This window comes from Emys orbicularis, chromosome 7, assembly GCF_028017835.1.
Source record: "Emys orbicularis isolate rEmyOrb1 chromosome 7, rEmyOrb1.hap1, whole genome shotgun sequence".
Lineage (NCBI taxonomy): Eukaryota > Metazoa > Chordata > Testudines > Emydidae > Emys > Emys orbicularis.
The window spans coordinates 84,531,471-84,555,493 of NC_088689.1; the positions used below are offsets into that span (position 1 = coordinate 84,531,471).

The 24,023-nt window shown below is 42.2% G+C and overlaps 1 protein-coding gene across 1 annotated transcript in view; it reads right to left on the reverse strand.

Annotated features, from left to right (window-relative positions):
* The window catches only part of DOCK3 (dedicator of cytokinesis 3), a 611,447-nt gene that overhangs the window by 209,568 nt on the left and 377,856 nt on the right, over positions 1–24,023 (reverse strand). The window contains exons 10-11 of the mRNA XM_065408097.1: positions 8,978–9,038; positions 7,803–7,950 (exon numbers count right to left, since the gene is read on the reverse strand). Coding sequence (XP_065264169.1) covers positions 7,803–7,950; positions 8,978–9,038 — 209 coding nt within the window. The remainder of the gene's footprint in view (positions 1–7,802; positions 7,951–8,977; positions 9,039–24,023) is intronic.

Consider the following 24,023-nt stretch of genomic DNA (forward strand, 5'->3'; position numbering starts at 1 on the left):
GTCAAACACTGTTGGGGCAGAAGTAAAATGAAGGCGCTACCCAGCTGGGCAAATAGCAATGAAGGAGTGTTACAAGAGGAAAAGCATTTAGGCAATATACTCGCAATAAGAGAAAGGAATTTTAAAGCCAAAAGGTTCTGTCAGATGAGGAAAAAGGGGAAGAGAGTAATAGGACTGTAGAAGAGAGGACAAAAAGGAAAATGGAAAGCAGGAATAAGAAAAAAAGTGAGATCAGTTTAAGGAAGATGGAAAAGAAAACCAATGGAGATAAGGTAAAAGGAGCAAAGAATTAAAGACAAAAAGGCCATACAGAAATATAAAAACACAAGCAACCAAGAAAAGTGAGATAAAAATGATGTATACATTTAGATTTATTAGTTTTTACTTCATTTTAAAAATAGTTTTATGGGTATATAATTAAAATGTATTATTAATAAAGAAAATCTTTTCATGGTTTATGTAATGAGTTTATAATTGTGGAGCTGTGGTATTATATCCTCTTTTCAAGGTTATAACATGACAGTAGGATTAAGAAGCAGGAAAAATTGGATTGTGAGAGGAACAATCTTGTTCAGACATAAATCTTTAACAACAACAAGGCAGGCTCTAAAAGAATGGTAAGATAAACTGAATTTTTGTACAACCATTCTGATTTGCACACCTGTAAAATCCCTGTTTAAATATTATATACCTTTCAGTCTCATTTACATTTCCTATATTCTCCATCTAAAAAAGCTTATCTGGCCCTATGTTGAGTAGCTCAGTTATGGCAATTGTACACTGTGAGGGTATGTTTACAGCAGACTTGGGCTCGCGGAGCTCGGGCTAAGGGACTGTTTAATTGCAGTGTAGGCATTAGGGCTTGGACTGGAGCCTGAGCTCTGGGACACTTCCTCCTTGCAGGGTCCTAGAGTCCAGACTCCAGTTCAAGCCTGAACATCTACACACTGCAATTAAACAGCCCCTTAGCCTGAGTCCCACAAGCCCGAGTCAGCTGACATGGGCCAGCCATGGTTATTTAATTGCAGTGTAGATATACCCTGAGACTAGCTAAAGCTGTCAGGCTCCATCCAAACCAGAAGCATGAAACAAACTTTTGCTTTACTCAGGCCACAGTTCTTTCCCCTGTGTCTATGCACACTTCTCTCCTGACTGAAAAAGGGAAGCGTTCTCCCACCCTCAGCCCCAGACAACTCCTAAACAGTAGAAGGTGCCCGCATTAGATCTCAGCCCAAGCTGCTACTTTTGCCTCAAGGCTGTTTCCTACACCCACTTTCACCACAAATTCACCTCATTCACTCTTTAATCAAGGGTTTACAAGAAATACTTTCTCTATCACATAGTCTCTTCCCATTTTCCCACCCACACCTCCCTATACACTGGGAGCACCACCCTGACTGCTGGTATGAGGTCTTTAGACTGTTCTAACTTATGCTGAGGGGATCGGTCCATAATATGCCAGTTCCAGGATTGGGGAGTGCAATGGTGGCTGAGAACACTGCAAATCTTCCATGAAGGCATAAAGAGTATTGTTAAGCCTGAACTTCCTTTAGTATATGAGGAAGAAAGGTGCAGCCCAACTGTCTCGGAGTGGGGAAAAGGTCAAGATCCAGAACAGAACACTGTTCTATTAAAAGGCTTGCAGGGTGTGTGTAACACAAGAATAAGGTAACATTCAATTAAATAAAAAGTAGGAAATTCAAAACCAATAAGAGGAAATGCTTTTTCACACAACATGTAGTTAAACGGTGGAATTTATCACTAGACAAAGTTGTTGAGACCAAGAAGTCAGCAAAATGCAAAAAGCAATTGGATATTTATATGGATATCAAGAACATCCAGAGTTGTTGTTTTTAATGAAAATATAACTTTTGGAAGGGATATTAACTTTGTACTTCAGGGCTTAAGACAATCACTAGCTAACAGAAATCAGGATGAGACCTATATGTGAGTCAGATTATTCGACATATGCCTGCTTAAAGGTTCTTATCTCTGGTTCTGACCAGTTGTAAACAGAATACAGGACCAGATGGACTGCCTGACTAGATGGACTGCTGGAACGCAGAAATTTTATGTCCCTGTGCATGTTAAGTTAAACTTAAAAGACCTGGGAGGATGCACTCAAAGAGTAATAATGATGGAGCAAAACAGGTTGACAAGCTCACTCGTTTCACTCTTTAACTGCAATTAAAAAAAAAGGGAGGAATAGATAGATAATGAGATATACACCTTTCACCTTTAGGTCACTGGATTGAATCCACCCCAAGTTGATAGTGACTGAAAGTGGCAACTGATGGCCTATAGTATTTGCAATGGATTGGTAGTGTCAGTCTAACTCCAAGCACACAGATATCCACATCATAAAATCTCCACCAAACTGGCCAGCTTGATAGTCTGGGCAGAGACACATAAGAATGGCCAGGTTGGGTCAGTCCAAAGGTCCATCTAGCCCAGTACCCTGTTTTCCGACAGTGGTCAATGCCAGGTGCTCCAGAGGGAATGAACAGAACCGGTAATCATCATGTGATCCATCCCCTGTCGCCCATTCCCAGCTTCTGCCAAACAGAGGTTAGGGACACCATCCCTGCCTATCCTGGCTAATAGCCATTGATGGACCTATCCCCCATGAATTTATCTGGTTCTTTTTTGAACCCTATTATAGTCTTGGACTTCACAACATCCTCTGGCAAGGAGTTCCACAGGTTGACTATGCATTGTGTGAAAAATTACTTCTTTTGTTTGTTTTAAACCTGGTGCCTATTAATTTCATTTGGTGACCCCTAATTCTTGTGTTATGAGAAGGATTAAATAACACTTCCTTATTTACTTTCTCCACATCAGTCATGATTTTATAGACCTCAATCATATCCCCCTTAGTAGTCTCTCGTCCAAGCTGAAAAGTCCCAGTCTTATTAATCTCTCATCATATGGCAGCTGTTCCATACCCCTAATCATTTTTGTTGCCCTTTTCTGAACCTTTTCCAATTCCAATATATCTTTTTTGAGATGGCGTGACCACATCTGCACATAGTATTCAAGATGTGGGCGTACCATGGATTTATATAGAGGCAATATGATATTTTCTGTCTTTTTATCTATCCCTTTCTTAATGATTCCCAACATTCTGTTCGCTTTTTTGACTGCCGCTGCACATTGATTGGATGTTTTCCGAAAACTATCCACAATGACTCCAAGATCTCTTTCTTGAGTGGTAACAGCTAATTTACACCCCATCATTTTATATGTATAGTTGGGATTATGTTTTCCAATGTGCATTACTTTGCATTTATCAACACTGAATTTCATCTGCCATTTTATTGCCCAGTCACCCAGTTTTGAGAGATCCTTTTGTAGCTCTTCGCAGTCTGCCTGGGACTTAACTATCTTGAGTAGACCAAGAACCATATGACACTCTTGCCCCAGAATGGCCCCTTATGGCCAAGGTTGAAGCCGGCTAGTGACCTTAGGGCCATGCAAATGTACACAGCCACTCTTCCTGACCCAGGTGCATATGGCTAATGCAGCACCCAGAGTGCTTATTTCCCAATAGCAGTTCTGTCTGATTCTGCAGTCAATGAGGCCAAATGATTTACCCATCTCTCTCCATGGAAAAGTTAACTTTATGCACAACCTTTTGGCTGCCTGGTCCATTCAGGGAATTAATTGAAGCAGTAAAGCTGCAGCCTAAAGGTTGGGATGATGGTGGCTGTGGAAACAGCATATAGACAAGAATTGGCCATTCTGGGTAAGCAAAAGTGTGAGCACCTGGTCATAGGTAGGGAGGATCTAGTGAGGTCATTGCATGTATTACTAGTACTTCACATAGGACTCTGAAAAGAAACCTATGCAGGGGCGGCTCCGGGCACCAGCGCACCAAGTGCGTGCCTGGGGCGGCAAGCCGTGGGGGGCGGCCTGCCGGTTGCTGTGGGGGCGGCAGTCAGGGAGCCTTTGACAGCATGCCTGCGGGAGGTCCACCGATCCCACGGCTTCGGTGGCGGGTACGCCAAAGCCGTGGGACCAGCGGACCTCCCGCAGGCATGCCGCCGAATCCATGTTACCAGCCGGACCTCCTGCAGGCGCGCCGCCGAAAGCTGCCTGACTGCCATGCTTGGGGCGGCAAAATACATAGAGCTGCCCCTGAACCTATGGGAACTCTGTTGAAGCACAGAAGTAGTTGGCAGTGTAGGGAAGTGCCTAACATGCTTTATCTGATTTGTGGTTAAAAAGAGGACTTCCGTTCCCAGCGCTGTCAATTCAACATCTTTCATAAGTAAAAAAATTAATTTAAAATTTAGAAAAGAAATTAAATAATTGTGAGGTCTGAGGAATAATCTGTACCATGTTAAACAGTGATGTTTATGAGGGTTACTGCAATGTGAAAGGAATATAAATATCCTATAATATAAACTATATAAAATGTAGGTCAAAAGAAATAGCATACACCACAAGAGAAATGACAACACTGGATGCTATGACACATACTTCTAGGTACAGTACAAGCATCAATTCAATGACGGTATGCCAGCCCACATAGGGAATAGAAAACAATAAAATCCACCAGTAAAATAGTGAGGATTCCATCAGGATACTACATCTGACCCTGCAACTTTTGTATTTTTTACTTCAATATTGTATAGTGCTTTAGAAGAAATAAAGCAAACAAACAAAAAACAACCAAAGTCTCAATGTACATTTAGGATAAGGCTATTTTTAAACAGAGTGTACAATTTTGCATGTGAAATTTTAAATTCTAAATCCTGATACTTTTGAAGAGAAAGATAGAGCACTTCATCCTGTACTACTGGTGGTGTCTCTGCTAAATGAGGAAGAAGAAATTAGCATTCTTATCTTCAAATCTAGCTTCCTTTTGGCATTCACAACTTTCTAATAGATACATAAACTGCTGATAGACTGAAAAGAAGGTATACAGTTTAAAGTATACAGTTATACTATGGTTCCTAAAGTTATATTATGCCATTATAAACACAGACAATGCTTTAGGGCCAGATTTTCAAAGATATTTAGGTGTCTAAAGATGCAGGTAGGAGCCTAGTGGGATTTTTCAAAGCTGCCTAACTCCCATTGGATGTATGCACCTAGGCACTTTTGAAAGTTCCAGGTGCCTAAGTCCCAGAGGGAGTTAGTTAGCTTTGAAAAATCCCACTAGGCTCCTATGTGTACTTTTAGGCACCTAAATATCTTTAAAAATCTGGCCCTTAGTTACTAATACAGATGAATAGCCTTTTGTCCAGAAGTGGGCACAGTTCACAAGAACACAAAACTGAATCTAAACAAAAGGTATTTGAAAAGACACGCATGAGTGAAGGAGAAGTGCACCAATGACTGAATCTGCTTTAATGGAAGCTGGCATGAGCTATTGCACATTTTATCATTTTCTGTTATTTAAAGAGGTGATGACTGAGAGAACTGATGAATATTTTCTCACTTGTTTCAGAGACCAAGTTGTCCAGAAGAAATTTTATGTTTGCCAATTTTCATCATCCTTATTGGATGCTGCAGGACCATCAGCTGCTAAGCAGTACAAAAGCCTTACTTTGTTTGACACCTAAACCTCTGACCCAACACAGTATCCATCCATCATTTCTCCTACAGCTAGTGTTAACAAAGCCCTTCAACAACAAATGCATGGTATAGCTTGTACAGACTGATAGTACATGTGGATTTAAATCCCACACAGATCTACTAAAGAATTCCAGAACTGCAAGCAAATCACTTTGAAAATAATCTGAATTTACAGCCATAATTCCCAAATTTAACATATATTTTAATCTCTATTAATGCTCCTAAAACAAGAAAGCACCTTCAACCTTGAAAATCTGAGTATTTTATCTTTTTAAATTAAAAATATTTCAGACTGTAAACCTTTGAAAGCAACAGCTAAAATACTAATGCTTGTTATTGCAAAACAATCTATTGGGACGAAAGAACAGCTCATGGTTGCTTTTAAGGCAATTAAACCTGCCAGCATGTTTTCAAAAAGTCTGTCACTCAAACACCAGTATGGAACGGAATTTGAATTTTGATGGGAATGTGCAGGTAGAAGAAAGTCTTGGGTCAGGTGTGTGTAGGTATTTATTCACTAATCTGATTAGCATCTTTCAAAGTATGAAGGTAAACTACTAGTGGACCTCCCGTGTAAAGTGACAGTCCATGAACAATCCCAGCACACTGAGGAAATAACTGCCAATGTTCTCTATTTAATTAACCATCAGAAAGCAATATTGATCCAATAAAGCAGCCCCTGTGAGCAGTTGTGAATAGAAGCCAAACAGACAATTTCAATTTAGCCTGGAAAATCTGACGGATTTATCTTAAACTGGTCAAAGGCAGATGATGCCACTGAGGTTAAAGCTAGAAGTAAACTGCATATTAAAGGTTCAAAATAAGACTTCAATCTACAAACTTGTCTGAAAAATAGAAATATGCTTGAACTTTTCATGCTTTTCTATCAGCAAAGTCTTCACTCATATTATGAATGACAGTCAACAATTCAGTCTTTAACCCAGTGGTTCCCTGGCTTTTATTTATAGACTGGTCTATGGGCTCCACGGAAGCCCCCACAACCCTTTATGGCATGGCAGCATCTCTGCTTTTTTCTATCCATTCTCTCTTTCCCCCCCTCAATCTCCCTGTTTCCATGCTTTTTTTTACCCCCGACATCTCCCCCCCCCCTTTCTGCTTTCTATTTTTATACGTTTGCTCTATGTTTTGCTGCCTTTTCCTGGTCGCCCCCTCCTGCCTGTTTCACCCTTCCCCCAGAAGTGGGGGTGTCCATCAGAAATCTGTAAGCCTGGACACATGCTCCTGAAGACGTACTCTTTTGTGGGAGCAGAGACAAAGCTTCAGTTGATGATGTGCTTCTTAAAACTGTAGTCCTGTATGCATGAGTTGCTCCTATAGCCATGTGCATTAGGAAACAGCATCAAGTGCAGGGAGGAAACGTAGTTTTTCAAGGAGATGCCAAAAGATTTAGTCATAGCAGCACTTTTGCAGTGGACATTCAGAGCGGATCTATGGTCATACAGCTTTCCCCACCCTTACTGCTCCTTTCTTCTTCCCTGCACCCCCCGTACCCAAACCTAGGCTTCTCTCTCCCCCACCCCCAGATTGCAGAATACTGCTCTAGCCATTCTTTAAGCTTTTAAAAGTTATGCTTAGTAGCACTGAGAGCAACAGCAGTAAGAAACAGGAAAAAGGACAGTTTATGAATTTTCCCCAGTGATGTATATTCAAATAATATTCCAAAATGTGTCTTCCTGTCACGCAACCTGGCTGAAACATCATATCTTTAAAATGGAGCTGCATGTAGTTTTAGTATATCTCCTACAGGCTCACTAGCTGTTTTGCAACTGTAAGAGAAAGCAAGGCCAAGTAGAAACTTCCCTGCTCATGCTCTCCCCCCCATCCCCAAGCTTGCTTCCCTATGAAAAGAAACATCTGAAAAGTGGGCTACAATGGTTATTCTTTAAAGAGCTCAGCATTAGCATCAGCCAGCTAAGTAAAATGGATTAGAAGGCTGGAGAATTCATCAACGTAAGCATCACACACTTGCACATTTCTGCAAGAGATTTATTTAGGTTATTTGTTTGTATGCATGAGAGCAGGTCATGCTAACCTGTCAGGGAGAGGATCTCACAAAAAATTGTAAGTCCTTTACATGTCATTTATAGCTCAGTGCTGAATCTCTGGTTTGTGGCACATGTGTATTCATGTAGTATTAAGACACCTGACCTATAGTAATTGCTCACGCAATTTCTTTCTCCCTGTGGTGAGTTACTCACGTGTAAACTTTTAGAACAAAATCTTTTTCTTCCTTTAGTTCAGAGATTGATTGAAGTACATCCATGATGCTCAATACTGCACAGCCATAGGGGCGACGATAATGTAGATGGGAGGGGCCCTTTTTGGAATCATTTAGCAGCATGCGACCTGAAACAGACAGCTTGGTTAGAAATTAACATGCAGCTGCTCTCTCTGCTCCTATCTTTCTGTTGTCTCTATGTGAGTGTGTACACATACATACAGTACAAACTACAGTATAGAGCTTTCAACGTATTGTATAGGTATTCTAGACTTTCTATGTCCCTCTTTTCATATTTTTATATATATGAATTATGCTGTCAATTGTTACATAGAAACTTTTTAACTGGGACATTTCTGTAGACTGACTATTATTTTGATTAAATTATTGTCCCATTAAGAGATGAGATTTTTAAACAGCCTGAAAAAACTAGAAATAAAATATTGTACTTAACACAAATACAAGAAATATTTATCTGGCCTCTTCTCAATTAAAACACCAATATCTTAACACCTTGGCACTGGCTAAATGCATCCCCATCAAGCAGGTTTTTTGCCAACAGTGTGTCTCAAAAAACTGCCATAGCCATTTATGGTCATTGGGTACACAACAAAAAAGAGTTCCCTGTATTTATCCATCGGCAAATGATTTACAATTCTGAATGACCAGGTACGCTGACATTAGGGTGGCCAGATGTCCCATTTTTAAAGGGACAGTCCCGTTTTTGGGGACTTTTTCTTATATAGGCGCCTATTACTCCCACCCCGTCCCGTTTTTTCACAGTTGCTATCTGGTAATCCTAGCTGACATCCCCTCCAAAAAGTGAGCTTTATCTCCCCCTTTCCTACATCTTGTGTTCAAGGTTTAGAAGGCTACACGATAAAACTGATAACCTTCTCTTTCCAAATGGGTATTTACCCAAGTCTTATGTTCCAGATCAAGAAAAATCACTGTCTAGCAATTACTAAAATGTATTAACACTTATCTATAATGCCATGATTTGAACTTCTGTTTCAACAAAGAGGTAGGGTCTGTGATGGAGCTTTCTAACTGGTAAAATTCATCACAGTGTCAATTCAGTATAAGATAGGTTTTAAAAATACTTTTCATTTTGAGCTAATATAAAAAAAATTTAGTTAGCAAACCATACTGTACCTATTCGAATTACATGTGCAACTATGTACAAGTCTCTCTTCATATCCTTGCTGCTGAGATCCTAACAAATTGGAAAAAAATAAAAGTTAAAATAAATAATACAACACACTTTTGACCTTAAAGCAAGTCTGCAAAATTACTCGTACAAACATACCCCACAAATAATAATAAATAGTTTTATTTTTCACTTATTTAACTCCTTCCATCTTTAAATCTGTTTTACAAAGGTGGGAAGGTTATGGATGAAGAAAAATAAGGCACAGACAGATTATGTTTTGGCTAGCAGAGTTCTATAAAATAAAAAATAAAAATCAACTGTCTACCTTGGTGAGTGAAACTACGTTGAAATTCTGTCAACAGTCATTTACAAACATGTATTTAACCCTTTGATCCTAACACACCCTACTTGAGATGAAATCTATGAGCTGCAGCACTACACAATATCAGGAAATTAGACAGCTCTGCTGCACTGCTCCGCACTGTCTGCTGGCTACTTGCCATTTGCAGGGCATCTACGTGAAGTCCCATCCATGCATTCATGAAACATTATGTCTTGGTCCAAGACTCCTCCGCTGACACATCATTTGGGGCTGTAGTTTTACATGTAGCCATACTCTGCATCCTCGCACTCTCCTCTCTTACTACTGCTTGTCAGACACCCAGAGTGGAATACACATAGGAACCAACACTTGAAGAAGAAAGGGAAGTTACTTACCTGGTTGTAACTGGAGCTCTTCGAGATGTGTGGTCCCTATCTGTATTCCACTACCCACCCTCCTTCCCCCTGTTTCAGATAATGACTGGATTCATGGTAGAGAAGGAACTGGAGCAGTGGTCAGTCCACCCTGCCCCTTATACTCTTGGTGCAAAGCATGAGGATGGCAGGGGCGCAGGAGGGGATCAACGGACACCGCTTGCAAGAATTCTCTCTCTTTCAGTCACATGGAGCACATGCATACCCACAATGGAATACACACAGGGACCAGCACTCAAAGAAGAAGAGAACAGTGTCTAAGAGTCATTTAAATAGTTGTCATTCATGGAATATTTAGAAAATTATGAAGTTTTGGTTCTGTTACTATATTAAATATAAAAAAGGCATAGTAATACTAAAAGGAGAAATAGATACCTACAAACAGAGATTCTAAATGAAGTTGCAACTTAACTCATCCTTATTGTTCCTAGTAAGAGGAAACAGTTGTCTCACTTCATTTGATGACCCAAGATGAAAAAAACCCATGCATTTTACAATCACTAGACTTAATAAGATGAGAATAGGATGTTGTAGCAGCCTCAGTTCCAAATCTAAAAGCTATGAGAGCTTATGTCCTACCCTTAATGTTATTTTAATATAATAGCTGTGGATTCAAATTTTTCATGTTTTCTTTCCCTTCAATTAAACTATGACCTCCATCCTAGTGATGGTGGCATACTCCGAAATATTTGAGTGAGAGAATGTTACAGCATTATTAGGTTTGCTTATACAATAACGAGGCTTGTTCTACTACTAAGGGTACGTCTATACTTACCCGCTGGTTCGGCGGCAAGCAATCGATCTTCTGGGATCGATTTATCGCGTCTTGTCTAGACGCGATAAATCGATCCCGGAAGTGCTCGCCGTCGACGCCGGTAATCCTGCTCTGCGAGAGGAGTAGGTGGAGTCGACGGGGGAGCCTGCCTGCCGCGTGTGGACCTGCGGTAAGTACCTTTAAGTTCGAACTAAGATACTTCGACTTCAGCTACGTTATTCACGTAGCTGAAGTTGGGTATCTTAGTTCGAACTGGGGGCTTAGTGTGGACCAGCCCTAAGTTTTGTAAAATATAAAAAGCTCAACTTTGTTTCTCAGTAGCAAATTTTCAAAATGAAATCACTCATAAGTCAAATGACACTAAAGCCATTGTGGAAAGCAAAGAAAACGATTTTTAGTACAGGTAAAGGTGGAGAAATTCTGGTTTTGCAATTCTATAACTTAAAATCAATTTAGAGAATTAAAAAAGGAGGGGTTTTTTTGTTGAAAAGAAAATATGAATCCTACCTGTCACCTTGCATGGCAGATTTCTGTCCTATGTGATTTGAGAGAGGAAATCTCAAAAATTGAGGTTTCTGATAGCAATGCAGACAGACAGTGAAATACAGAAGTACAGCTAAAATAAATGCATATGGACAGTTACACTTCTAACTACAGCAAAGATCATATTTTATAAGCAAAGTTCTAAGAGAAAAATTCTGTCCCTTACATATGTGGCCATGCATGCTGAGTGGGGGGAGAGAGGGGAGGGGAAGATATCAATCAGAGCTGTGTTTCCAGCATTAGAGCCATACTGCTATCACAGTGCAGGACGGTTGAAGGGGAGCTATAAACTGATGGGGATATCTCGCTACTTACTCCTTTGAAAAGAAATAGTGTATTTCCCTGGCTAGTGCATGCTGCTTATTGTAAATATGCTGGAGACTGGCCATGTCTATTACTTTAAAGGCCAGAAGGGACCATCACAATCTAGTTTGACCTCCCAAACATTGTAGGCCAAAAAACCTTACCCACCCACTTCTGTAATAGGCCCAAAACATCTGGCTGAGTTACTGAAGTCCCCAAATCTTGATTTAAAGACTTCAAATTACAGACAATCCATCGTTTACTCTGGTTTAAACCAGCAAGTGACTGATGCCTCCAGCTGCAGAGGAAGGCGAAACCCCGCAAGGGACTCTGCCAATCTGACCTGGGGGGAAATTCCTTCCCAACTCCAAATATGGTAATCGGTTACGCCCTGAGCATATGGGTGAGACCCACCAGCCAGATACCTGGGAAAAAATTCTCTGTAGTAACTCAGAGCCCTCCCCAGCTGGTCTACCATCTTCGGCCAATGAAGATATTTGCTAAAGGCAATGGAGGTTGGGCCATATGCCATTGTAGGCAATCATACCTTCCCCTCCATAAACGTATCAATCTCAGTCTTAAAACAAATTAGGTTTTTTGTCCCTGCTACTCCCCTTGGAAGGCTGTCACTCCTCTGATAGTTAGAAATCTTTGTCTAATTTCAAGCCTAAATTTATTGATGGCTAATTTATATCCATTTGTTTGGAGTTGCTTTTTTTTTTTTTTTTTTTTGCCAACATTGACCTTTATCTTAAATAACTCATCTCCCTCCCTGGTATTTATCCCTCCGATGTATTTGTAAAGAGCAATCATATATCCATTCAGCCTTCATTTTGTTACGCTAAACAAGCCAAGCTCCTTAAGTCTCCTCTCATAAGGTAGATTCTCCATTCCTCTGATCACCCTAGTAGCCCTTCTCTGCATCTGTTCCAATTTGAATTCATCTTTCAAACATGGGAGATCAGAACTGCACACAGTATTCCAGATGAGGTCTCACCAGTGCCTTGTATCATGGTAATAACACTTCTCTATCTCTACTGGAAATACCTCACCCGATGCATCCTAGGACTGCATTAGCCATTTTTTCATGGCCACATAACATTGGCAGCTCATAGTCACCCCGTGATCAACCAATACACCCAGGTCTTTCTTCTCCTCTCTCATTTCCAACTGATATGTCCCCATAACAAAAATTCTTGTTGTTAGTCCCTAAATTCATAACCTTGCACTTTGCACTACTAAATTTCATCCCATTTCTATTACTCCAGTTTTCAAAGTGGTCCAAATCTTCTTGTATGGTATTCTGTTCCTCCTTTGTATTGGCAGTACTTTCCAACTTTGTGTCATCTGCAAATTTTATTAGCACACTCCCACTTTTTGTGCAAACATCAGTAATGAAAATGACCGATCTCTGAGGAACTCCACTAGTAATCTCCCTCCAGGCTGACAGTTCAATTTTCAGATTGATCCACTGTATCCTTTAACCAGTTCCTTACCTCCCCTTTAACCAGTTCTTTACCCATCTTTTGATTCTCATATTAATCCCAATCTTCTCCAATAGAACTAATAATTTCCCACGTGGAACTGTATCAAATGCTTTACTGAAATCCAGATAGATTAGATCTAGTGCATTTGCTTTGTCTAGAAAATCAGTTATCTCCTCAAAGAAAGAGATAAGGTTGGTATGATACGATCTACCTTTTGTAAAACCATATTGTGTTTTATCCCAATCACCGTTTACCTCTATGTTCTTAACTATTCTCTCTTTCAAAATTTATTATCAAACCTTACATACAATTGAGGTCAAACTAATGGGCCTGCAGTTTCCTGGATCACTTTTTCTCCCCTTTCTTAAATATAGGTACTATATTTGCAATTCTCTAGTCACAGGATATGATCCCTGAGTTTGCAGATTCATTAAAAAGCCTTGCTATTGGGCGTGCAAATTTTATGTGCCAGTTCCTTTAATATTCTCAGACGGAGATTATTTGGGTGCCCTGATTTGGTCCCATCAAGGTGTTTGAGTTTAGCTTCTACCTCAGATATGGTAATTTCTACTTCCATATCTTTAAGTGTTTTCCCTAGCTGGGTGTAGTCTTCCTTGATGCATTCCCGAGAGAATCTAGCAGCATAGTTTGTTCCCAAGTGAAGGACAATTGGTGGATTCTTTCCTGATCTCATTAGGATCCTCTTCAGCTTTAGGTCCACATCCCGTATCTTAGCTCCTGGCAGGCAGTACACCTTTTCGTTCTCTGGATCAGCTCTGGTGACAAGCCTGTCTGTTCTTAATAGGGAGTCCCCAGTCACGTAGACCTACTTCTTCCTGGTGTTGGTGTGATCCTCTGTCCGTCCCCCTTCTGTTTTTTAATGGCTGCAAGTCTTCTTATCTTCTGTTCATTCCCTATCCTCCTAGGGCTCCAAACTCTGGCTATCTTCACTGTCTCTTCCCCACTTCTTATAGGGAACCAGCAATTCTTCTCTTCTTCCTTGCTCTTCTATCTTCTGTTACTGCCTGCCTCCTCCCTTCATTTTCCAACTCACTGAAGCTGTTCCTCAGCTCTATTTCTCCTTTGGTAGTCAGTCCTTTCCTCTGCTTTGTTCTCATAGCCACGGGCTTCCACTGGCCACTCTCCTCATTCAACAGTCTACCCTCACAGTTCTCTGGTCCATCATGTATCCACAAGTGTTTATGTTTCCCTTTAGCCTCCTGTCCCCTTCCCTCCATTATGCACTCAAATACTCTTCAAAACTCTACCACAGTTTCTAGCTGCATCTCCAAACCTTGGATATTCTCTTCCATCAAACCATTCAGCCCGCACTTCATACAAACAAAGCACCTTTCAGGTACCAACTCCAGAAGAATATACATCCTGCAGCTTCCACCTCCAGTCATCTTCACCATCTCTTCCATTCTTCAGTTCACTAGCAGGGCTGCCTCTGTAGCCTCACTTCCTAAGCTCCTGTCAAGAAGGAAAAACACCCCACAAAAATACCACCTCCTCCAAACTCCCCTTACAAATTCCCACTCAAATTCCCCTGTTTTCAGCTCTGTTTGCTAGCTTCTGTGCTGCCTCTGCTCTCTAGCTAGCAAATCATGCCTCTTTGGGGCTGTGGAGTGTTGGCCAATATGGAAGCTGCATAAAATTTTCCTAGTATTCTTTCTCTCCAGCTGCATAGGTAAGGGGTAAGCTTTCTAGGCTCTCTTTACTGTCTAGTGCACCAGTGCAGCATATGGCAAGATTTAGCCCTGTGTGTCTTGGAAAAAATGAAGCTCAATGATAAGAAGGGATTTTGTGCAGTTTTAATCTTCACAGCTATCATTAGCTCACCTTCAGCCGGTAAGGTTCTTCTATTCCCCAGTGTTCCGGGGATGCTTATCCTGCTAACGTCATCTCACACCGGGATTAAAAATTATAGACCAACCCTGGTAAGAAGTGTTTATGTGTTGTTTTTGTTCAGTAGTGCCTCATGCACACAGAGTATTTGTGAAAACAGAGTACAAATGTAAAAGCAAGTTAATTCACCATATTTTAAAATATTAAAATTGTGGATAATTATTGTTAGAATATTTACAGCACAGGCTTCCATGTTTTCACTTGTTAGAAGTACCACTCCTTAAATACTTTCTTTGCTTTGTAATTCTCCCTTTGAGAACGTGCATGGTGAGAAGCAAAGAAACTCAGAAACAGACCAGGGACACAGAACTGTACTCAGTCTTCCTAGACAGTAAAGGGCATTTGAAAACATGCATGGTTCCTTAACAAACCCTTTACTTTTTGATGTGATCACAGAATCACAGAATCATAAAAGATTAGGGTTGGAACAGACCTCAGGAGGGCATCGATTCCAACCCCCTGCTCAAAGCAGGACCAACACCAACTAAATCATCCCAGCCAGGGCTTTGTCAAGCCAAGCCTTAAAAACCTCTAAGGATGGAGATTCCACCACCTCCCTAGGTAACCCATTCCAGTGCTTCACCACCCTCCTAGTGAAATAGTGTTTCCTAATATCCAACCTAGACCTCCGCCACTGCAACTTGAGACCATTGCTCCTTGTTCTGTCATCTGCCACCACTGAGAACAGCCTAGCTCCATCCTCTATGGAACCCCCCTTCAGGTAGTTGAAGGCTGCTATCAAATCCCTCCTTACTCTTCTCTTCTGCAGACTAAACAAGCCCAGTTCCCTCAGCCTCTCCTCGTAAGTCATGTGCCCCAGCCCCCTGATCATTTTTGTTGCCCTCCGCTGGACTCTCTCCAATTTGTCCACATCCTTTCTGTAGGGGGGAAGGGCAAAACTGGACACAATACTCCAAAAGTGGCCTCACCAGTGCCGAATAGAGGGGAATAATCACTTCCCTCAATCTGCTGGCAATGCTCCTACTAATGCAGCCCAATATGCCATTAGCCTCCTTGGCAACAAGACTGGTTGTATTTTCTAATTTGACAGTGTAAAGTTAACATTATTTGTGTTTAGGTTTTACATATAAGGAGACACACCCTTTGCCTAATTAAAGTATTATATGGATGATACTCTGAGCAGATACTGAAATAGCTACAGCTGTACATCTTCATTACTCTATTTGGAGAAGTAGCATTTATATTTTCCATATGACAAATTGATTTATAGAGGGGACTATTTTTCAAGGGGAAAATGTCAAAATATTGGGGAGGAGTGGGGAAACATACTGTACCTTCTTCAGCTCCACAGAAAATACTAAAAACATGAATACAGCCCCAGGGGCTGCAGGTCACAGCCAGAGGGCATAGGACCTCAGTGCAGATGGCCCTGAGATCTGCCAGGTTTGAGGGTGGCTTTTTTGCAAGGGGAGAAAATACTGCCTCACCCCTGACAGGAGAATGCAAGAATATCTATGAGGATATCCTCACAGAAAATTCCAGACAAAAAGTCCCCTTCTCCTGGGTTTTAATGTAGGAGGGGACAATCTGAGCCAATTACTTATTTGTGTCCCATGGAACTAAAGTGATTTGTTGAACTGTGCTCTCAATATTGCCTCTGCAGTAGGTGTAAACTATTCCCCCTACAGAGCTGACATTTTCAAGTGATGTTGGTTGACAGACAAAAAGTAGTAAACCAAAAGACCATGATAATTTAATGCTTCATTAGGAACACAGGTTAAATTTTTTTTTGCCAAATGGAAAACAACAAATTTTTATTAAAAAGAATGGTTATTGAACTTTACAGTACCCGTGGTTCTTCCAGATGTTGTCATCCCCTCTATGTGATTGATAAGCAGTGCCCCAACTGGAAGGAGGTATTAATATTAAGGAGTCCTGACTGCCACTACCTAAATAGTGATGTGATGGGGCACCTGTCTCACACTGGTATCTAAGGGGTCAATAGAGCCCTAGGGAGGCTGTGTAGGAGGCAGCCGATCAGAGAAGGGCTGAAGGGAGCAACCAATCAGGGCCAAGCAGGCCCATATCAAAAGGGAGCTTCAGGGCAGTGGAGTTCAGTTCTCTGCTGGGAGACCAGGGAGGAAGGACTGTGTCTCTGGAGGGCTGAGAGAGCTGCCAGCACTCTGGATGGAGAAGTGCTGCTAGCAGGGGCTGGGGGAGCGAGAGACAGCTCCTGGCTGGCCCTATACATACTTCCTGTGGGACAGATGGGTGGCAATATGGAAGTGTGTGTCTTGCAGCTCGAGGGATATGAACAAGTCTTAAGCCTGAAAGAAAAAGGATGATCCAAGTAAGCTTTGCCATCCTGAATCTGAGATGGCATATACATTTATTCAGTCTACTCAGGCCTAGTATAGTATGAAGACCCCCTTTTTGCTTCAGGACAAAGAAATAAATAAATAAATATAAGGAGTAGAACCCTATTCCCCTGTACTCCAGAGGTACCATGTCCTCTATGACTCCTTGGCAAAGTGGAGAAGACAATTCTTCCTTTAGCTGATTTTCATGAGAAGCATCCCTGAAGAATGATAGGGAAGGGAGGATGGGTAGGGCGTAAGGCCTGAAATTAGATGGAATAGTCATGAGACACAACTTCTAGCACCCATTTGTCTGTTAAGTATCAGAGGGGTAGCCGTGTTAGTCTGAATCTGTAAAAAGCAACAGAGGGTCCTGTGGCACCTTTAAGACTAACAGAAGTTAGTCTTAACTAACTCCCAATACTTCTGTTAGTCTTAAAGGTGCCACAGGACCCTCTGTTGCATTTGTCTGTTGTTATTGAAGTCCAAGTGTGAAGGAAGGTCCATCAATGGCTATTAGGCAGGTTGGGCAGGAATGGTGTCCCTAGCCTCTGTTTGCCAGAAGCTGGGAATGAGCAACAGGGGATGGATCACTTGATGATTACCTGTTCTGTTCATTCCCTCTGGGGCACCTGGCACTGGCCACTGTCAGAAGACAGGATACTGGGCTAGATGGACCTTTGGTCTGACCCAGTAGGGCCATTCTTATGTTCTTAAGAAAGCAAGATGGCATCCAAAGGTAGGGCTTGGGGTGGTTCTTGAGTGATTTGAGTGTGGCTCCTGATCCTTGTGTCAAACCTGCTGTCTGGAAGCAAATGAAGGCTGCCTAGTAAGTGGGGAAGATCGTGTCCTTTGAGAGAATCTTAACATCTTCCAGGGTAGCTACTCAGAAGGCTGTTGTTGAGGCTAAGTAGACGTCTTCTGCCTGGATTGCCCTGATATCTAGAGGACTTATGATTTGGGGCTGAGATGTAGATGACCAATGAATGAAGTCTGGCTCTGGAATCCTTTAGGTAGTGTAGTGTGTCATCTGTGTGTGGCCTGTGCCCTTGAAGGGCAAACTGCCAGTTGTGCTCCACACGTCTCTCAGAATGCCAGAGGGTTACAGCCATGCATCTCTGCACACAGCTACCACGGTGGCCATGGATCAGCTGCTGTGTTGATACATCCAGTGCAGTCTGCAATGAGGTTTTAGCCATTAGTTAACCTGTGGCAATGATGGGGTTCAACTTTTCTGTCAAGTCTTGTGGGAGTTTAGCTAGAAAGGGGGATACCCCATGTTAAATAACTGGCTGTGTTCCATGTTGCAACTGGACCAACCTTTGGATCCCATGTGCTTCCAAACCAGCTGGGTTTAGGCAGCACCCGGTCACTGTTTAAAACTCTGGGCCTCTCAGGTAGAATTCTGGGTGCAGAACTCCTGTCCATCCTCCTTCCTTGGGATGTGGGGCTCTGCAGCCCAACTGCATAGGCCCTGAAACCAGTGTTCTGCCTTTATCATGATCAGTGGAACTGGAGTCAGAGGGTCCATGTTTCTTGGAGGGACTTTTATTGACAGTACACCAATAGAAACAGGGATGCAAGGAAGTTAGGCTGGAAGCAACTCATCCACATGGACAAAACAGTGCACAGAATTTAATAAAGTTTTATTTGTTCATCTTAACTTTCATTCATTGTGAATGAAACATGGTGGCAGTGTTGGAGCTGTGAGTTCTCTGAAGTGCAGCAGTGGGTGTACGTCTGTCTTTGACGGGACTCTGTTGGCATAAGTGACTAACTGCTCCTGCAAAAGAACTATGCCCAATCTTTTCTCTGATGCATCACTCTGGAGGGTCAGTGGCTCTCCTGGTTGGTGGTACTTCAGGACAGGGGCATCTGTTATTAGTTTCAGCATGTCAAATATTTGGAGTTGGTAACCTTCCCAGTCCCACTCCACATCCTGCTTTGTGAGCTGACATATGGGTTCTACTACTGCAGCCAGGTGTGGACAGAAAATTTATCATTCCTCTGAAGCGCCGTACCCCTTCTATATGCACTGGAGCTGATGTGTCTCTGCCTTAATCTTGTTGGGATCTGCTTTCAATGCCTGTATGTCATCTCCTGCTGTTGAGTAACTTTTTTTTCTGGATTGAGTTTAATGTGCCTTAACTGGAGTTCTTCAAGGTGTGTATCCCTGTAGTTGCTCCACTTCAGGAATGCATGTGTCCCTGAACCTTTGGATGAAAATTATTGGTAGCAGCGCCTATTTGGCCTGCACATGCGCCCTACACATCCTCATTCCCCATCTCAAGGACATATAGGAAACTCCCAAGAGAGGGGAAGGAGGGTGGGTAGTGGAACATCTTGAATAAATCCAGTTACTACACAAGTTAAGCTCTCCTTTGAGTAGTGTCCCTATGGATGCTCCATTTCAAGTGACTTCCAAGAAGTACCTCCATAAGAAGGAGGGAGCTTCAGAACAGAGTTCAGTACTGAAGAGAAAACTGCATTACCAACTGCAGCATCTGATCTAGAGGCAAAGCAGAGCATAATGGTTGGAGAAAGTATGTACAGAGGTTCAGGTTGCAGCTCTGCAGATTTCAGTAACTGGAACATCTTTGAGTAATGCCACAGACATAGACTGACCTGTAGAAAGAGCTATTACTCTAGAAAGAGGCTGAATATCAGCCAAATCATAAAATGCAATAATATACCCCAAGATCCATCTTGAGAATCTTTGAGAGGAGAGTGCGGATCCCTTGAATATGTCTATAGCTGAAACAAAGTGTAGAAGACCTTCTGAACAGTTTGATTCTGTCCAGATAAAAGACTAACACCCTTCTGACATTAAGGATATGGAAGGTAGCTTCTTGTCTAGTCTGATATGCTTTTGGGAAAGTAATTGGGAGATAAATGGTCCGATTAATATAAAATTCAGAAGACATCTTAGGCAGAAACTTGGGATCTGGTTGCAAATTACCTTTTCCTTGAGAAACACTGTAAAAGGAGGGTCTGCCATTCAAGCTCCCAGTTCTCTTACCCTCCGGGCAGAAGTGCTGGCCACCAAGAAAGCTGTTTTCATGGATAAGTAAAGCAACAAACATATTGTAGCTAATGGCTCAAAAGGGTGTTTTGTAAGGTAATTACAAACCAGGTTCAAGTCCCATACTGGAGTAGGTTCTCTAATCTGATGCAAAAGATTCATCAGTCCTCTGAGAAATCCTGAGTTTGCAGGGTGAGCAAAGATCAAAAAACCTTCTACAAATGAGTAAAAGGCTGTAATAGCTGCCAAGTCAACCCTGATGAAATTCACAGTGAGACCTGAAGTCTTTAATTGGTCAAGGATGGTGGGAAGAGAAGAGAACAGGAGAGAGACTTGTTGACAGGTATACCAGTGATAAAATCTCTTCCATTTTTGAAGGTAAGTATTTCTGGTAGATGTTTTCTGCTGTTTAATAATATATGTTGCTCCTACCTTGAACAGGAGGTCTCTGTCCCCAAGAACCATTCAGGAGCCACACCTGGAGTAGCAGAACTTTCAGATTGGGGTGAAAAATCTGACCAGCATCCTGAGACAACAGAACGCCAACTAGCTGCAAGTCTCATGAGTGGACAAGAAGCAAGATGAATGATGTAAGGTTACCAGACTTACCTCGACCAGACTGTTGCAATTAAAATGACCCTGGCCTTGTCTTGTTTGATTTTGTTCAGTACTTTCCAAAGTAATGTTGGAAGGCCTCTCATCCATGAGATAACGAAGAAATCCCCCAGTAATTGAGGGTCTAGTCTCTTTAGCAAAATTTCTTGCACTTTCTGTTGGCGGCAGTTGCAAAGAGGTCTACCTCTGGAAGCACCCAAGTTAATAATACGTTGTTGAGGACTCACAAGTCCAGCTCCCATTTGTAATTTTGGGGAAAATGCCTGTTGAGGTCATCAGCCACAGTGTTTTGCACATCTAGAAGGTAAGAAGCTGAGATGACTCCTTGGTGGGTATGCACCAGAGTTTTATTGCTTCGGCACGGAATGAGGGGGAACATCCTCTCCCTGACAATTGATATAAAACACAAAGGCCACGTTGTCTTTCATGATCTTGATTGATTTGGCTCTGATCAGAGGAAGAAACGGAAGGCAAGCATTTCTGATCTCTCTCAACTCTAGAAGGTTGACATGGAGTAACTGCTCTTGGGATGACCCTTTGCCTTGGATTGTGTGAGGTTCCTATTTCCAACCCAAGAGGAAAGTGTCTGATGTTATCACAATGGTAGGGAAATCATGAATAAACGGGACTCCTGCACAGACCTTGGAAGGATCCTTCCACCAGTTGAGTGACTGCAGAACCCAGTTGACTACAGACACTTGCTTGTCCAGACTGTTTGTTTGGTATGTAGAGTGTCCTGAGTCATCCATGGAGGCATCAAAGACATTACCTAGTGTTTTGGGTTACAAAAACATGGCCCAATAGTTGAAGGCAATTCCTCACTCAGGTTTGAGGTTGAGCTGAATTGTTAAGATACTTTAGGGTGAGAAATATATCAGTAGGTAAAAGTTAGCCCTGCCTGTCACTGCATTCAGAGATGTCCCCGTGAAATCTATTCTGTGACGTTCCCCTGGTGTTATCTGGACTGGTGATCTGCTAGGTCACTCCAATCCTTGACTCTGGGAGCCAGCCTTACCCTGCTCTGCTGTGAGAACCCCCACTCCTGGGTTGTTGACGCACAGCCTCTGGCATGTAAGCTGCTCGTTGGATTGTGCAACCGAATGACACTAGCCAATATCTCCGGTCCCAGACATAACCCTAGGAACCTCCGTTTTGCAATGTCCAGTTATGCCTGCTGGACGCTGCAAGTTTATATGAGTTCGTCAGTTTAACAAAGAAATTGATATGCACCAGGCTTGTTATCCCCAAGGGCGTCTCTGACACGCTTCAAACCAAATGCACTGCTTCAGGTAGAATAAACAAACAAATGTATTAACTACAAAGATAGATTTTAAGTGATTATAAGTCAAAGCACAACAAGTCAGATTTGGTCAAATAAAATAAAAGCAAAACACATTCTAAGCTGATCTTAACACTGTGAGTGCCCTTACAAACTTAGATGCTTCTCATCACAGGCTGGCTGGTTGCCTTTCAGCAAGGCTCTCTCCTTTGATCAGCGCTTCAGTCACTTGGTGGTGATGTCTGTAAGATGGAGGTGGAAGAGAGAGAAAGAGCCTGGCAAACGTCTCTCCCTTTTATCGTGTTCTTTCTTCCCTCTTGGCTTTGCCCCCCTCATTCAAGGTCAGGTGAGCATTACCTCATCATAGTCCCAAACTGACCAGAGGAAGGGGGGTGACTCACTTGAGAGTCCAACAGATGCTTTGTTGCTGCCTAGGCTAGTGTCCTTTGTTCCTTTGAGGCTGGGCTGGGTTTGTCCCATACATGCCCTGATGAGGTGTGAACTGCCTCTCTGCTCTTGGAGAGTTTTGCCTGGCCTGTTTTAAGCCACAAGGACACATTTTCAGCATCATAACTATATACATGAAATTACAACCTATAACATTACTGTAACAACAATTACTATAACATCACTATAGTAACAATGCTCAGTGCATCATGAGCCTTCCAAAGACACCTGACATGACAAACTTTGCATTGGATACCACACAATCATATTATAAGGATGCACATCGGGGTATAGGGTGTTTCCCTGAGGTTCAGAGCGTCACAGAGATGTCCCTGTGAAATCTATTCACTGTACTGGTGTCAAAGCAGACCTCTCAAAATTTAGTTGGAGGCCTATTGTGGAGTTACAAGCTTGTTTGTTCTGCTGACCATTTGTCTCTTGATAATATCAGCCCCTGAGCAACCAATCCTCCTTTGCCGGCTGCTGTTCTTCCCTGATCTGTAGAGAGAGGTCTTATCTTGACCTGTGTGATCTGAGAAGGAGAAAAGGTGTCCCCCAAACATTGGTATTGGTCAGAAATATGCACTAGTTCCAAATATAGCGATATCGGTGCCAACAGTGGTACTGGGATGAAGTCACCTCCACCAATATTAAATCAGCTGGAGCTGTTAAGACTTCCATCGATGGGGCTGACATTGGTTCTGGTGCATATGTTGGGATTAGTGTTGTCACATTTGGTACACATGCCTAAACGTACTGGTAACAGGCATTGTGCTTCTTCAATATCTAGCCAGAGCCGAACTGACATCACTTGCCCACAGTGAATGAGCAGGCTTAGTGCTCTCTTCCCGGGAGAACAAAGATTTGGGTCTCCTTATGGGAAGAAACAGACTGGTGACAACATGCTGGGTTTTGTATGCTAGCTAGCAGGGTCACTGTCTGACAAAGACTTAGAAGAGGCAGGATCCATGTTGGAAGTTGATCCTCCCTCTTCAAGGTCTGAAGTGCTTATCATTGATCATTTGAGGAAGTATAACTTCAAACAAGTGTCCTTGGACTTTCTTGTTATGAAGGAATGACACACTAAGTAGCAGTCTGGCACACAGCTGTCACTGAGACAAAATAGGCTGTGGCTGTCCATGGGTGGAATGAGAACATCCCAGGACAGCAACTGTTTGAAGCCTGAAAGCTCTGAATCTACCATTTTGACCTGGATAGTGGCTCAGAGTGCTAAGAGGCAAATTAAATTTAGGTTTTGGGGGGTTTTTTAAATAAGAAAAAAAAGGGGGCAGTAATTTAAAGGGCATTAACACTAACTAGTCACCTAATTTGCAACTGAAGCAGATTCCAGTAAGGGTAGTGGGTGGACACTGCTTGCTCCATCTAACTGACATGGGTGGTAAAAGAGTACCGAGGGATGTATCTGGCCTTTATGCCAGCATGGGGGAAAGGGAGGGTACACATGGCATAGGTGTGGCCCTGCAGACACTGCTATTCAAATATTCCTATCTTGTGAACATGAGGTGTATGAACAAATAGTGGGATCCACACAAACAGTCAAAAAAGAAATAATTTCCCATCTTCTGTTTTCTAAG